Source organism: Pelophylax lessonae (assembly GCF_965119305.1).
Source record: "Pelophylax lessonae genome assembly, chromosome: 4".
NCBI classification, from domain to species: Eukaryota; Metazoa; Chordata; class Amphibia; order Anura; family Ranidae; genus Pelophylax; species Pelophylax lessonae.
This window is the reverse complement of record NC_138771.1, coordinates 397839534-397857487: the sequence shown is the minus strand read 5'-3', so window position 1 is coordinate 397857487 and position 17954 is coordinate 397839534. Positions and strand designations below refer to the sequence as shown.

At 40.2% G+C, this 17954-nt stretch overlaps 1 protein-coding gene across 1 annotated transcript in view; it reads left to right on the top strand.

The window, feature by feature from the left end:
- Positions 1–2710, top strand: part of LOC309552671 (E3 SUMO-protein ligase ZBED1-like) — a gene marked incomplete at both ends in the record, with an annotated part of 53302 nt that extends 50592 nt beyond the window's left edge. Inside the window, 2 exons of the mRNA XM_082253603.1 lie at positions 868–1896; positions 2038–2710. Of these exons, the coding sequence (XP_082109729.1) occupies positions 868–1896; positions 2038–2710 (1702 nt within the window). The remainder of the gene's footprint in view (positions 1–867; positions 1897–2037) is intronic.
- Between the last annotated feature and the right edge of the window lie 15244 nt (positions 2711–17954).

The window sequence follows — 17954 nt, the reverse complement described above, 5'->3', positions numbered from 1 at the left end:
ACAGCACAGCATGAAGCAGATATCCTACAGAATGACCTGGACAAAATAACGGAGTGGGCAAAGACATGGCAAATGAGGTTTAACGTGGAGAAATGTAAGGTTTTACACTTGGGGACTAGAAACATAAAAGCACAATACACGTTAGGAGGGGAACCCTTGGGAGAATCAAAAATGGAGAAGGATCTGGGAGTCTTGGTTGATGATAGACTAGGCAACAGCATGCAATGTCAAGCGGCAGCTGCCAAGGCTAGCAGAATATTAGCATGCATAAAGAAAGGGATGTATTCCAGAGATAAAACTATAATCCTTCCACTTTATAAAACTCTGGTCTGACCTCATCTGGAGTATTCGGTCCAGTTCTGGTCACCAGTCCTCAGAAGGGATGTGTTGGAGCTGGAGAGAGTCCAGAGAAGGGCAACTAAACTAATTAGGGGATTGGAGGACCTTGATTATGAGGAGCGTCTGCAATCGCTTGATTTATTCTCCCTGGAGAAGAGACGCCTGAGGGGGGACATGATAGCAATTTTTAAATATCTAAATGGGGATCTAGGCTTAGAAAAAAAGCTGTTCAGTCGAAGGGATTGCATGAGAACTCGGGGGCATACAATGCGATTAGAGGAGAAGCGTTTTAACCTCAGGCAACGTGGGGGGTTCTTTACTGTTAGGGCTACAAGATTGTGGAATTCTCTACCACATGAGGTGGTTTCTGCGGGTAGTATGGTGGCTTTCAAAAGACTCTTAGACGTACATCTCAAGGATCAGAACATTCAGGGGTATGCAAGATGATTATAGCCACACACATCTACACAGGTTGAACTGGATGGACTTTTGTCTTTATTCAACCTCACCAACTATGTAAAAAACGAGGTCTGATGGTTCTGTCGACAAGACAAAAGTTATCTGCAGTTATTGTCGATGTGAATTAAGTTATCACCGCAGCACGTCGAGTTTAAAATATCACTTGATGGCGAAGCATACAACTGACACGGAGAGCCCCCCTCCCCCTCGTCAAAGGCAGACCACAATGGATCAAAGTTTGCAGCAGAGATCGATGGATAAGTCCACAACTAATAGACTCACCTCAACTATAGCTAAATGGGTGGCTACAGCATGTAGACCAGTTAATGTGGTCGAGGACGAGGGTCTACTTGAAATTATTCGCATCGCATCTAACGATTCTACATACGAACTACCTTCAAGAGCCACCATTACAACCAAGATTCACAACTTATATGAAGAGGAGAAAGCTAAAGTTCAGGAGGCATTGAGACAGACAAACACGGTTGCGCTCACCGGAGATTATTGGACTTCCCTCAGTAACCATAGCTACCTAGGCGTCACAGCACATTATTTTGACGCGCACTGGAAACTTCAGTCTCACGCTTTGACCGTTATGAAGACAGAAGATAGACACTATGCTGACGTTTGCGCTGAGCACTTTCTTCAAGTAGCCAGACAGTGGAACATTGAACTCAAAATTAAAATAGTGACCACTGATAGTGCACGCAACATGATTGCAGCGGCCAGGCAGCTCCCGTTCGAGCATATGCCTTGCATTGCACACAGCCTCCACCGAGCCATCACAGTTTCTCTCCAAAACAGCCCGTTTGATGGCGCCTTGGCAAAATGCAGGAAGTTAGTGGGTCATTTCAAGCATAGCCCTGCTAACGCAGCCGAGCTTGAACAGCAGCAAGTCAAACATCTTCAAAAGAAAGAGTCACTCGTACAGGAGGTGTCTACTAGGTGGAACAGCACCCTAGAAATGATAAAGCGTGTTGAGAGAAATCAAGAACCATTGAGAGATGCACTGGGCCTACATGCAGGCAACATCAACATGCCAGCTGCAGCTGAATTTGATAAACTGAAGAGGTTGGAGACTGTGCTGGAACACTGCAGGTAATTTATTGATACTCTTATTATTATATTTGTGTGTGTGTGTGTGTGTGTGTGTGCGCGTGCGTGTGTTAAGAGTGAGAGATTGAAAGTGAGTGAGAGATTCATTATGTCTAACTAAAGTGCTTTTCTCTATTATTCCAGGTATGTGAGTGAACTTTTAGGAGGAGAGAAATTTGTTTCTTGCTCAGTTGTGCTGCCCGCGTTGTGTCATCTATCACGTGTGATGGAGGTCTCAGAAGATGACCCAGCCTACATGATTAAGTTTAAGGAAACTTTCACAACTGACATGGACAAACGGAAGGAAAAAACCAACACCACATGGCTGAGGGTTGCATCAGCACTGGACCCTAGGTTTAAGGACCTCAAATGTCTGAGCAGGGCTGACAGAGCTGAGGTGTGGAGTTCAGTCTGTGCCTTGCTCAAGAGGGAGGGGCTTGCACAGCCAGATAAACCAGTGACACTGACAACTGAACCACCTAAGAAGATAACATGTCTCATGTCTGTGCCAGAATCTTCATCTGATGATGATGAAGAGGACTGTATTGAGAAATGTGTGGAGCGCTACAAGGCAGAGCCCTCTATTGGCATAGAGGACTGTCCCCTGCAGTGGTGGTCCAATCATGAAGGGGCACACAGTGAGATGGCCTACCTTGCACGCATATACTTATCAACACCTGCCACATCCGTACCTTGTGAAAGATTGTTTTCACTCTCAGGACATGTTGTTCAGAAAAAGCGAGCTGCCCTGTCATCTGAAAATGTAAACAGGCTCGTCTGTTTGAGCAACTGGCTCAGTGCAAAGAAAGAGAAATAATCTGTGAGGAACCTGTGGGTTTTTTATATTCTTTTTCCCACCTGTTTGATAGACATGAACACGTTCTTTGTAAAACATGTCAATGTTCTTTTATGCTCTGTTTAGGGTGATTTCAGTAATAATAAATGTACATTTAGGTTAGCATGTTTACAAGAAGTGAGCTGCCCTATCGTGCAAAAATGTAAATAGGTTTGTGTAAGTAAATTGAGTAAAGAAAGAGAAGTAATGGGAACCGTTTATTTCTATGTTGTTGTTTTTTCATGTGTATAATAGACATGAATAAGTTCTTTGATAAACATATGACTTTTGATACTATGGTCCCTTTGATAGATGTCCAGTCTTCATCCTATGTTAAGTATGGTTTCACTAATAATAAACATGCATTTGCATAAAGCGTCTATTTGTCCACTCCCATGTTGATTAATGTATTCAAAACTTGAAAAGTATTAATTTAAGGTACATTTAGAACTGATACAAATGTGCGATTAATCGCGAGTTAACTCATGACAATCATGCGATTAATCGCGATTAAATATTTTAATCGATTGACAGCCCTAATATATATATATGAAAAGGAACACTAACACGGCTCCTCCCCGAAAATTAAACATTGTATATGTGTGAAATTAATATATTTTTGGGTTGGTTAGATATAGAATGTAACAATAATATATGTTTTTTTTGCATATGTGTATATATATATATATATATATATATATATATATATATATATATATACATATATATATATATATATATATATATATGCAAAAAACTATATATTATTGTTACTTCCTATATCTAACCAACCCCAAAAATATATTAATTTCACACATATACAATGTTTCATTTTTGGGGAGAAGCCGTATTAGTGTTGCTTCCCATATATAACAACATACATTTGTAGGTAGTTCAGGGATTCGAACACCCAAATACACTGTTGCAAGGCAGCGGTGCTAACCACTTAACTACCTAAAGCTAATGACATTTTTTTCAAAGCATGTGTGATTTGTACTTTAAAAAAAAAAAATTATATATATATATATATATATATATATATATATATATATATATATATATATATTCTATTTAGACCCAATGCAAGCTCAAATAATTTTTATTTATTAAAATTTTTTGATGGACTAATTGAATCAAACTATATTAATTTTTAGAGCCCATTCACATTAGCGCGACTTGTCAGGCGACTTGTCAGCCTGACAAGTCGCGGTATGTCGAGGTCCATTGAGTAGTACAGGACCCGTTCTAATAGGAGCGACACAAGTCACTCCGACTTAGAAAAAGGGTCCTGTACCACTTTGGGGCGACCTCGGAGCGACTTGCATAGACTTCCAGTATGTGAAGTCTCTGCAAGTCGCGGTGCACAGTGGTGCACGCGACTTCACAGGTCGCCCCCCGAAGTCGTGTCGCCTGATGATGAATGTGAATGGGCTCTTAAGGTGCCAGTGCATGTATGCTTGGTATAAAGATAACAAGAAACAACAAAAAAAAACCTCAGAGACCACAATTCCCAAATAATTAACCTAGTTTAGTGAAACTGTATAAAATCAACAAATTTTTAAAAATAATCCTGCATGCTGGAAATTATATATAGGTGTTTAAAACATTTATTTCTGTGAAAAATTAGTATTTTAAATATAAATTGATAGGCTAAGAAACAGAAATCAGTGACATATATTATGAAATAAATGTAACAAAGTGATTATGTTTGAGTAAATTGTGTTTTGCAAAAATGTTGCAAATATGTATTGAGCTTGAGCTTGACTAAATAAACTGACCAAAATATCCAAGTGGTTAGCACAGCTGCCTTGCAACAATGTATTTGGGTGTTCAAATCCCTGAACTACCTACAACTGTCTGTTGTTATATATGACAAGCAACGCCCCAAAAATAAAACATTGTATATGTATGAAATTAATATATTTGTTGAGTGGGGAGCCATATTAGTTTTGCTTCCTATATAGAGCCACATTACACTCTGAAAAATAGCAGTGTTTGAGCTTGCAAATCTGAGAATTTGCAAATTGATTGAACATATGCAGTGCAACCCCAGAACTCAGAATTCAACAACCCAAAAAAAAAAAGATATATAGATATATATATAAAAAATTACTACATCAAGTCAACACACATAGGAAATGCTTTCAATAATCTCAGAATGAGCACAAAGTGGCTTTTTCATTTAGACTAATGGGCCAAACACACTAAGATTTTCTGAAGATTTTTTCCTTTAGATTTACCAAAACCAGATAATATGAGGTCAAACCTAAACACTTTCAATTTGTATGCAATCTGGCAGGCCCTTGCACTACATAGAAAAGGTAAATCTGAAGGAAAAAGTCTTCAGAAAATCTTATAGTGTGTATGGCCATACAATTTTCTGTCCAATTTTCTTGAAATTTACCTTCAAGTATGTAGTACAAAGGCCTGCCTAATTGGATACAAGTGAAAGTGTTGTTTAGCTTTGACATCACATTATGTGGTGTGTGGTTAATCTATCAGAAAATTGTACAACAAAAATTTAACATGTATGGCCTTACACACTATAAGATTTTCCGAAGACTTTTTCCTTCAGATTTACCTTTTCTATGTAGTGCAAGGGCCTGCCAGATTGCATACAAATTGAAAGTGTTTAGGTTTGACCTCATATTATCTGGTTTTGGTAAATCTAAAGGAAAAAGTCTTCAGAAAATCTTAAGCCCCGTACACACGTACTGATCGTCGGCCGAACGATCGGCTGTCTTTTGTCCAGGGCTGTCCTGTCTGTTGAAAACTGCAAAAGACTGCATACGAATTTTGTCAGCCAACAACAGACGACTGCAGAAGTGATGTCATGTGATGGTTAACTTTCCCTGTGTTTTTTCTTTTCTGAGCATGCCCAGTCTTGCAAATCAGCCGATTGTCGGCCGAATTCTGTACTGACTGGCGAACAATCGGCCGTTCTGGTGTTGGCCAACAAAAATTTTAATGCCTGCACGACAGATTCTGTTCGGCCGAAAATGCGCTGTCAGCTGTCGGAAGCATCATACTAACAAGCCTTCAATCGGCCGATCGGTCGTCGGCCGAATATTTACGGCCGAAGATCGGTACGTGTGTACGAGGCATTATAGTGTGTATGGCCCATTAAGCTGGCCATACATGTTCAACTTTTGTTGTACAATTTTCTGGTAGATCTACCACAAACCACATAATGTGAGGTCAAAGCTAAAAAACACATTCACTTGTATCTAATTAGGCAGGCCTTTGTACTACATACTTGAAGGTAAATTTCAAGAAAATTGGACAGAAAATTGTAAGAAAATTGGAACATGTATGGCCAGCCTTAAGCCTCGTACACACGTACCGATTGTCGGCCGTAAATATTCGGCCAACGACCGATCGGCCAATTGTAGGCTTGTTAGTATGATGCTTCCGACAGCCGACAGCGCATTTTCGGCCGAACAGAATCTGTCGTGCAGGCATTAAAATTTTTGTTGGCCAACACCAGAACGGCCGATTGTTCGCCAGTCAGTACAGAATTCGGCTGACAAACAGCAGATGAGCAAGACTGGACATGCTCAGAAAAGAAAAAACACACGGAAAGTTAACCATCACATGACATCACTTCTGCAGTCGTCTGTTGTTGGCCGGCAAAATTCGTGTGCAGTCTTTTGCAGTTTTCAACAGACAGGACAGCCCTGGACAAAAGACGGCCGATTGGTCGGCCGACGATCGGTACGTGTGTACGAGGCATTATGCCCCATACACACGTGCAGATTATCTGCAGACTTTTGTCTGCAGACTTACCAAAACCATATAATATGAGGTCAAACCTAAACACTTTCAATTTGTATGCAATCCGGCAGGCCCTTGCACTACATAGAAAAGGTAAGTCTGCAAACAAAAGTCTGCAGATAATCTGCACGTGTGTATGGGGCATAAGTCTAAATGAAAAAGCCACTTTGTGCTCATGCTGAGATTATTGAAAGCATTTCTTATGTGTGTTGACTTGTAAGAAACTTGGATCATGGATGGCCAGCCAAACACTCATTCATTAGTGAACTGGTGATTTTGGTTTAGGAACCAACAGACCCAATTAATTACTTTGCTGGGCGTTTCCTATACTGGGTGGGTGTAGTTTAACCAAGGTTATATAAAGGGATGTATGAGATCATATCATTTGGCCTGTGGAAGGGCCACATGTCTTTATGGCTTGCTTCTGTTAGGCATTACGCTGCCTGAAAGGAGTGGAGTTGATACCAGGAGAAGATGGAGCGAGAAGGGATACAGAACACCCTTCGTTTTCAGGTTCTGCCTGGTTATATTCGTAAAGTGAGCTTGGAATTTCTGGTGCAGGACTAACTGCAGAAGTCGGTTGGAGTGGAGTTGCGACATATTTTTTGTATTCAGGATCATGCAGCACCCAGGTATTATGATGTTTCCTTTGTGCACAGTTCCCTTTGCATGGATGTTTTTGAAAAGTGCAGGGAATTGGAAAAAGCAAACAATGAATCAATAAGACCTTTTATTGTGGAACCCCTGTATGCGATGGAGGAGAAGCCACTGGTTGTTCATCTTTTCAATCCTTTCACGGATATTGCTTTAGTTGTTGCTTTTTTGAGAAGGTACTGCTCTTCAGTGAAGGGGGGCTTCAGGCTGACTAACCGTTTAGGGATCTTTAATAGCAAATTAAAGTTCTTTGTTAAACTGAAGGTGGAACCAGGAGGGATTGGTGGGGTGTGTCACCCACCGGCCAACTTTTCAATAGCAGGTAACAGAGGCTTTCTCTTTTATCCTGGTCAGCCTGCATATTGCAGGAAGTGTTTTTCATTTGGGCACACCAGGGAAGACTGTAATGTAGAAAAGCGTTGCCGGAACTGCGGTGAAGAGGGGCATGAAGCCGGGGCTTGTCTGGTAAAGCGTGCTTGTGATGTTTGTGGTCAGCGTGACCACACAGTGAAAAATTGCTCAAAGGTCAGGAGGGCCTTTGTCTCATATGCTGAGGCTGTTAAGCGCACCTCTGAGAGTGGACGACCAGTGTCCACACAGGTGCTGTCTGACTCCCCGGAAAGACAGGAAGAGGAAGTGGAGATTGAAGATAAGGAAAGTGGGCACCTGGAAGTGGAAGAGAGGGCAGAAGAGCCAACTACTAGTGCTGAGCCAGTACTTGTGGAGGATGGGGTGGAGGTGGAGAGGGAGGTGGAAGAGCCCATGGAAAACCTAACAGCAGCTTTGCAGTGGGAACCGGAGGTACAGGATGCACAAGAGGTGGAGGAGATGGAAACAATGGGGGCTAAGACAAAGGTGGACTCTTTGGACAGCCCCAAGCAGAAGAAGGCAAAAAAATTTAAGGTAGAGACACCTGGGTTTGAAATAAGTAACCCTTTTGAGGTCCTGGCAGTGTTGGGCGCTGAAGTAGAGAAGGAGTCATCACCCTTGAGTCCTGGGTCACTTGATTCTTTCCAGCCAGCTATGTTGTCACCTAGCCTGGATTTTTTGGATGATGAAAGTGTTGTTGCTTTGAACAATGTATGTCATTTTTCTGGCACAGGTGATGAGACTGGGGGTAAATAACGCACATTATGTGAATGAGCATTAAGTTTGTGTCCCTCAATGTGAGGGGTTTTGGGTCTCCTGCTAGGCAAGCAGTTATTCTTGAAGATCTGAAAGTTAATGGAGGAGACATTTATTGCCTGCAGGAATGTTTCTTTAATCGGCCGCCCAAACTTCCGGACTGGGTAGTGGATTATATCTGGTCGCCAGTTGGGGACAATAGGAATGCTGGGGTGGGTATTATCATCGCAAATAGGAACATTCACATCATATCACACATTGTGTTAGTGCCTGGAAGACTACTTATGGCAGATTTAGTTTTGTTTAACCAGAAATTTCGATTATTTAATTTATATGCTCCCGCGAATAGACGGGACCGTCCTGAAGTATTTGAGGTGTTGAAATTGCATGCAGTGGGGAGGAGGCCTTGTGTGATTATGGGTGACTTTAATACAATCCGATTTTTGAAAGATCGAGTGGGAACAGTGGATGCTAAGCTGAATGCTAATAGCGCTATTTTGAATAGCATAATTCAGGATTTACATCTTAATGATGCACATATCGTTCTGGATTTGGTGGACCCCTACTTCACTTTTTTTTTTCTGAGAGTGGGCGAGCCAAGTCCAGAATTGATTTATGTTTGTTTTCAGAGGCTTTAAAATGCTCTGATGTCAGGCATAGACCGGTAGTTTTTTCTGACCATGTTGCAGTATATGTTGATTTGTGTGTGAGGGGTGACATTAACTTAGGGTCGGGAATATGGAAATTAAATAGCTTACTGTTGCAGGATGAGCATGTTAAAGCCCAATTTAATAAATTGTATAATAGATGGGTCCATAAGAAAAAGGACTTTAATGATATTTTGGGGTGGTGGGATTGGATTAAAAAGAAAATTAAGGTTTTTTTTCAAAAAAAAAGTAGGGATAAAAATATCAGTGAAAAGAGGAGATATATTAGTTTGCAAGCCAGGTTGGCTACATTATATTCATTTAGGAATATGGGTTTTGACATGGCAGAGGAAATTGAGCATGTTAGGGGAAGAATTAAGGAAGTACTAACCAGAAGGGGAAAACAAATTATTTTTCAAGCAAAAGTTGAATATTTGGAGCAGGATGAAAAATGCTCTAGGTTTTTCTTTAAGAAGGCTTGTGGTGAGAAAGGGGTGTTTGAGGCAGTGTATGATGAGGAAGGGAATGAATGTAAAGGGGATGATGTGTTGGATTGTGTGACTGATTTTTATGAAAGGCTTTATAAAGGAGTGTGTGTAGATGAGTCTGAATCAAGAGTGTTTGATATGTTGGAAGATAATCTAGATGAGGATGATAGGGTTTTTTTACAGAAAGAGGTGGAAGAGGCTGAAGTTTGGGAAGCAGTTGCAAGTATGGCGGCAAATAAAACCCCGGGGGGTGATGGCTTACCCAGTGAGTTCTTTAAAATGTATTGGGATATTGTTAAGGGGGAAGTAGTAGAGGTGTTTAGGTGTATAATGGGCAAAGGTACCTTGTCTGAATCTATGAAAATGGGGGTGGTGGTCTTAATTTACAAAAAGGGAGATAGAAAAGATGTTCGGAATTGGAGGCCTATTTCTTTATTAAATTCTGACTATAAAGTTTTCGCAAAAATGATTGCCAGACGATTGTCTAGAGTAATTAGTAAGATGGTAAGTGTGACGCAGACTTGTGCTGTGCCAGGTCGAAGAAGCTCAGAAAATCTAATCTTAATTAGGGATATCATTAATTTTTGTAAAGACAGGAATAGCTCGATTATCCTGACGTCTTTTGATTTAGAAAAGGCTTTCGATAAAGCCAATCATGGCTTTTTGTGGGAGGTTTTAAAACGGATGGGTGTGCCACAGCATCTGGTTAAAGTATTGAAGGGTCTGTATTGGGGAATTAGTAGTCGGGTTTTAGTTAATGGAAGGTTGGGGCGGGCTTTTTTTATTAAATCAGGGGTGAGACAAGGGTGTCCCTTGTCCCCTATTCTTTTCATTTGTTTTATTGACCCACTGTTGAGGATGATCCAGAGAGATAAGGTTGTGAGGGGCTTTTTGGTGCCTGGTAGTGGAGGGGGGACGGTGAAATGTTTGGGTTATATGGATGATGTGGTGGTAGTATGTCAGTCGGTAGTTGGTGTAAAGAGGGTGAAGCTACTTTTGTCTATTTTTTGTATATGCGCAGGAATGAGTGTGAATTGGAGTAAGTGTAGCATGGGTGTGTATGGGAGACATGTGGAAAGTGTGGATGATCAGATTGGGAGAGCGGAGGATGGAGTAAGGATTCTTGGTATTGTTTTTGATCAAAGAATGAAGGGGGAAGTGTGTTGGAATGAAGTAGGAGAAAAGGTGGCTAAGAAGTTGAGGTTTTGGTGTCTGCGAAAGCTATCAGTTTATGGGAAAGTATTAGTTATTAAGGCTGTAATCTTACCTTTGATTTTATATACAAGTAATATTTTTCCTCCTGGGGAGATAAGAGTAAGGAAAATTAATAAATTATTGTTTACCTTTCTGTGGGGGTCCAAAATAGAAAGAGTGAAGAGGGAGTATGTGTGTAGGCGGGAATGTAATGGTGGTTTAAGTTTTCCGAATGTGAGAGTATTTTTGTTATTGCAGTATTGGTTTTGTGTGGTGAGGATTTTGGAGAATGGTGGGTTGTGTGCTGGGATGGTTGCATTTATGGGGGATTGGTTGTTTAGGAGGTGGGGGTGGTTGGAAAGGGACTCAAGGTTGCCGGTTGCCTTTGTAGTGGCACGTGACTACTGGATATTAGAAAGGTTTAGGGTGGAATTTAGGTTGGCTGAATTAGGAGAAAAGGAAAGAGATAAAGTGAGGGTGAAAAAATGGTTGTTTGAGAGGGAGAATGTATGTAACCTTAAAGAAGTGAATGCATCAGTGGCTGGTGAAGTATGGAAGAAAATGAATGTGTATGGTGTGACTAATGTGCAGAGAGAGATAGTTTGGATGAGTCTGCATGAATGCTTAGCTACAAGGTGGTTTATGAGGGGAAGGGATTTGTGTGTGTCTGATATATGTCCAAGAGAGAATTGTGGGGGTGTAGAAGATTGTGAACATGTGTTTTGGGGGTGTGAATTTGCGAAAGAGGTGATTAATAGGAGTCAGGACCTGGTGAAGGAAATAATAGGGGTGAGGGTGAGTGGATGGAAAATGATGATGTATGGGTTGGGGACTCTAGGAAAAGGTAAACAGAAGCTACTGTGGCTACTGTTATGTGCCCTAAAGGAGGTATTGTGGGAGGCACGTAATTTGTATGCGTATAAATGTTTCACTAAGTAGCAAACAATGTATAGGTTTATGGCTAAGTAAGCTGTATTTCTTTTATATGCTGGATAAAAAAAGAGAGGAGATAGATGCCGAGGGCATCTGGAAGTTTAAGAAATGGAGAGTACTAATTAAAAGCTAAGTCTATACCACGATGATGTATGACATTGTTGGAGATATTTAATGAGCACCAAGCTGAATAGTCTCTGGATGGAAATTACTGAAGTGGTATAAAAAAAAAAAAAAAAAAAAAATTTGCTTTTGGGGGTGGGGGGTTTGCTGGCATGCCATGCCATGCCGAAAGATCCATATTGCAGTAAGTGTATTCTGTTGGATGAATACTTTTCATATGCTCTAACTGTTTGGTATAGTTTTTGCAAAGTGTGTCTTTATGTACTCTATACATGTTTTTTTTTTATTTTCATGCCTCTGTGTAGCTGTATGTTCTACTGATTTGATGGTATTTAAATGAAAAGGCAGGCTCATGCAAACAATTAACATAAAAGTATGTTGGGTATGTTTTATGCTTAATACTAAGGTGTCTACAACTTATTTTGCTTGACTTTTGGATATTGTAAGCTCTATCTATCCATCATATGTTGTATCTTTGCACTGTAATTTGAATAAAAATTACTTGATTTGGGGGTTTTTTTGGGGGGGGGGGCATTTCACATGCTTGCTTGAGTGATTACTGATGTTTTATACATGTTCAATAAAACTTATTCATTTGTACACAGCTCCTGGTTTTTTGTTTTCTTTTCTTCATATTTGTCTAGATGTAATTCAGATATCTTTTGTGTCTATTGAATGTAATCCATTTCTTGTATTTTTTGTGTGTGTGCAATGGCAGTACAGTATGAACATGGGTAGGGTTTCTTCCTTTACTCCAGCGAAGTGTGTATGGGTGTGCGTGTGTGGGGGGGGGGGGGGGAGGTGGGTATGTATGGGCGGGGGTGTGTGTGGTGGGGGGGCTAAATTGTAAGAAAAAATGTAAGTGTTTATGTATATATTTAGCTAAAAATATATAAATTAAGGAATAATACAAAATTTCCATTCAGCCGCTGTGGATGAATGTAACCAAAACATTTAATAAAAAAAATCACTAAAAATGATTACTAAATAAGATTGCTACAGCGCTCACTCACCTTTTTAGTTGGCTTAGGTCAGTGATGATGAACCTTGGCAACACAGGTGTTTTGTAACATTTCCCATGATGCTCATCTACACTGCAGAGTACATGAGCATTTCGGGAAATGTAGGGCAAAAACATCTTGGGGGGGGGGTTAAGGGTTACCATCACTGGCCTAGGTAAAACATTTCCAATACATTTTAGTTGTCTGTGTGCGCCATTTTTAAAATAAAGCAAAATCTCTTTACAATAAATTGCAAATGGCACATTGGCGTTCACCCTGGACCAGAAATGACACCAAATTGGCTTGCACACATTCCAGCAAGTGTTTACAATCAACTGGCTAATCATGGTGAGGGCCACTTTCAGCTGTGAAGAAATGGCATTCATATGCAAAGTAAGTGTGTGTGTGTGGGGGGGTCTGTGCTTGTAATCAGAGCATTGATTACCAGTGCAGACCCTTGGGGGATGCCACTAGAGCCACCAGGGATGCCCACCCATGCCACCATTGATGCCAGTCAGTGCTCAGGGAACCTGTTAGTGCCCTCCTCATCAGTGCTGCCCATCATTACCATCTTTCAGTGCTGCCCACCAGTGCCAATCATTGCCCATCAGTGCCACCTATCAATGCCCATCAATGCTGCATATCAGTGCCACCTATCTGTCTATCAGTTCTGCATATTAGTGTCTCATCAGTGCCTGCCAGCGCAGCCTCATCAATACTCGTCAGTGCAACAAAAAACATATTGATTTACCAAATTTTATTACATAAACAAAAACACATTATTTTAGGGGTCAAACATTTAGGTCTTCTTTTTGCCAATAGAAAAAAAAAACCTTGCAGTGATCAAATACCACCAAAAGAAAGCACTATTTTTTTATGAAAATACTGTCATACATTTGTGTTAGGTACAGGGTTGTTTGACCGCGCAATTGTCAGTCAAAATGCAACAGTATAAAAAGCTGAAAATTGGCCTGGGCAGAAAAGTGGTGTAACTGCCCTGTAAGGAAGTGGTTAACTATTGAAACATGGGAATAAATATTCCAGGGGTAATCATGCTCAGCTCAATGGTTTAGTGGATAGTGTTCCTGGCTATAAGCACTGAGAGCATGAGTTCAAATCCCAAGTGTGCCATCACCTTCTTAAATTTTAGACAGCTATAAATAAATACTGAAACTTGGCAAATGCATAATTGCACCCTGCAGATATGCATGTTTGTTTCTTGAATATACATGGCCATTGACATGCAATTTTAGGTGATGTAGCCAATGTATTACTATGTGGCCAAAAAAAATTATGGCACACAGGGTGTTATCATGGTCTGGCCTTGAACTCATGACCTAGCAATCGTTGGCTGTGAGCTTAGCCCACTACACCAAAGTGCTGAATACAATCAGACATGCCTGAAAGTTTCAGATGAATAAAGAATGAAGACTGCTAATTAGACAGCTGTGTAGTCTGATATTAGAAAATCTAAAGGTTAAAACACATAAGATACATAACTATACCTTAAAATTAAAATAAACCATATTAGATGACATTGCTGTGTAATAGTGATTCAGAATAGACAAATTTCCTTTTATGAAAAACACAAAGGGAATTTGGTTAACTCCAAACTCAAATTCAGCCTAAGTTAACTCCAACTCCGAATTCATTAAAGCATCTAGTTGATGGTTTAACTCCAGCCACTTACCTAATTAGGATGCAATGCGTTTAGGCTGGAGTTATTTCTGGAGAAGTGAGCAGCTCTACTCCAAACTTATACTGAATTAGGCCCTTTGTGACTGGGGGGTCTAAAAAGTGTACCTGTGAAGTTTCAGCTCTGTAGCATGTCCAGAACCATAAAAAAAGATCATTTGTATTAGTGCAATTATAGATCTGGAATATGGCTTCTCTCCTTTCACACCTTGCCGGTTTAGTAGCAGGCGTTTTTTTGGGCATTTTTTTGGGTTCTTTGGAGGCAGGCAAAACATCTGAACTTGTGTATAGTGGTGTATATACACACATACTTATATGTATATACACACCTACACATATATAGGTGTTATAGGAGCCGAAATATATTGGTGTTAATTATTTCATTAGCGCAAGTCATTTTTTCTGCTCCTTTCACACCTATATATGTCTAGGTGTATATATACAGACATGGGTGTGTATATATACCCCTATACACATGTTCAGATGTCATGTCTGACTCCAAACATGTCCTCAAAAAAGCACTAGCAACGCCTGCAGCATAAAGAATGCTGACAGGGGCAAAGCCATATCCCTGAAGCGAAAGTGACTTGAGAGAAACTAGCTTTTCTCTATTGCGGTCACCCTGATATGGAAGGGTTTTGTCACCCTGCCATTGCAGTAACTGTCAGTTAACCCTACACTACACTACGGTCCCCTTACACTTAACACTTTCCCTACAGAAACTGAATAAATTAAAGCTAACTAAAGTGTAAAAAAGCACTCTAACTACACTAGATATCCCTTTCCTCACACTAAAAATTGCTAAATGACACTTTGTAACACTTTGTAACAGAAGTAACAGAACAGCATTCCACTCTCTTCCATGTCCCGTATAAGAATGCTAGGAATTTGGCGGGGGCTATCTTATATACTGGGGGGCATATTCACTAATGATTGGTCTATGGACCCCCTAGTGTCTCCAATCACATTCCTAGCATTCTCCTGCCCCCTCAATTGGCTTTTGCTAATGGTTCTGGTCCAATCACAGGCTTTTAAATCCCATTTCCTGAACCATTGCATTTTGGTCGGTTCTGGTTGCCGAATTCCGAACTTTTTGGGAAAAAAGTTTTAAATTCGGCCGAACCTCGAACACCCAATGTTCGGGCCGAACCGTTTGATCATCCCTACTTTAGACCCTCTTACTGCCTCACTGTCGCAAATGGCATCTCAGATCCGGGTAGTGGAACAGTTTCGGTATTTTAGTATTGTTGTCCACTCCAACCTTCATAATTATGTCAAACTTAATATTGAACCCCTATTGGCAAAGTTCAAGGAGCAAAACCACCAGTTGGCTTAAATTACCTCTCTCGGTGGTGGGTCGTTGTAACTTAATTAAAATGATTTGGAACTCACAATTTTTGAATGCTTTATATAATGCCCCTGTCTGGATACCTATACATATTTTAGGAGGTGCAACAATACTTTATTTGGTACGTTGATTTGGATCCCCGTATTAAACTGGAAAAGCTTCAGGAAGTTAATGAGGCCGGAGGTCTTGCAGTTTTTATTATATGGCCACTTAGCTTCAACATTTAGCAGGCTGAGGAAATATTGAGTGTTGGGAGCCAAACAGGGAGATTATATCCTCTATTTTGTCTAATGAAGATGTAGTGGAGTGCCTGGAGGCAGGAGAAATGGGGAAATTAACAGAGTGTCCTACATTGCTGCTACTAAATAGATTGTGGATTAGAACAAAGCCACACTTTAAATATGAGGGATATACAAGATATTCTAGTTTTTTCATAATTATAACTTTGTTGAATTACTTTAGTTGGAAGGTTTTTCTATGTGGTCTGAATACGGATTGCGATATATTCCACAATTATATGAGGGTACAACATTGAAGGATTTTCTTTTTTTTTTTTTTTTCACAATAAAATACTTTATTGAAAAATAAGTAATTACACAATCTGAAATCAACAAAATGAACAGGATACAAAACCTGAAACAAATGTGTAATGTTCGAACTTCAAAACATGTCGAGTTTGGGTAACAGTTTTTGGAATACATATAAAGGTAATACATAGAATGTGAATTATCAAGTAGCGTATGTGGGCTTATCAAAAAAAAAAAACTGTAGCTTCCTGATTCACAGACACCAGTGGTCTGTGAAATAATAGGGTAATACAGGTGTTACATGACATGTCAAGTATCACAAATGAATGCCTGGTGTTGGATTCCAGTGTGTCCCCAAGTCGGGCGGCACACTGGAATAACCCATAAAAGGGTAAATAGGAAGAAGTGTCAAGAAAAGAGAACAAGAGAGAAAGAGGTTGGGTGGAGTCTGGGTAGGGAAGAGGGGGGTGGAAGGTTGGGGAAGGAAAGTTTTTACGTATTTGCACGTTTTCATACTCTGTACATCAACAATAGTCAAAAACAACAGTTAATCCACATCTCATTCAGATTTGAGTCCTCAAGGAGGTGAACACTAGTTTAACCTATTTGTCTAAATGTTCGATTTTAGATTTAGGTAATCATTGGTAACTGAAAAGTATATCCAGGGGGACCATAGTTTGTGGAGCTTATCGTTTTTTTCCGATTTCATGGCTGCAACTTTTTCCATTTCATGGATTTGGTCAACTCGGGAAATCCAATCTGATATGCAGGGTGTTTGTGGGGAATTCCAATGAAGTGGTATTAAGCTTTTAGCCGCGTTTAAAAGATGTCTGGTTAGGGAGGATTTGTATATTTTATAAGAAAAGCGATTGATGTGTAATAGAAAGGTTGGGGCATCAAAATCCAAAGACACGTCAGTTATTTCTTTGATCCAATGAGCTATCTCTTTCCAGAATCTCTGAATCTGTGCGCAGTTCCACCACACATGCAGGAATGTGCCTCGTTCTTTCCCACATCAACAGCAAGTGTCTGATAAACGTGGGAACCATTGTTTAATTTTTACTGGCGTTCTGTACCATTGTGTTCTCACTTTAAAAGCTGTTTCCTGCATGCGAGTGCTGAGGGAGCATTTGTGTGTAAAAATGCATGACTTACGCCACTGTTCGTTTGTGAAGGTTGTGCCTGTGTCTCTTTCCCAAATTTTTTTGTAGACATCTGAAAAATCAGATGGCATAGAATTCAACCATTTATATGCCTGAGAGGTCACGCCTAGCATAGGTGCTTGGAGGAGACAACAATGTTCTAGATCAGAGAGTTCTCTGGTCAGGTTTTCTTTGTCACTCTGGCTGTGGAGGAAGTCATGCATCTGAATGTAATTACATTCTTTTAAAGGGTGTTATGGAGAGCATTTCTCTTTCATGTTTTGGTACGATAGAATTTGTGATTTGTCGAAGCAGTCCCTCACCAGAACAATGCCTTCCGTGTTATTGGAGGGGGCCTGAATGGATTTATTTCCAATTCCCGGTATAAAGTCTGGGTTATTAAACAGGGAAGTGATAGGGCTTGGGCAGGATGAAATTATGTGTTTTGAGGCTATTTTATGAAAAATGTTGAGAGTGGTACTGATTAAAGGGTGTGTTTTAATTTCCTTTGGATATGACGACTGTGGAGACCATGGCAGAATATGGGTGTAAAATTGTGACCAGTGGCGTTCAAT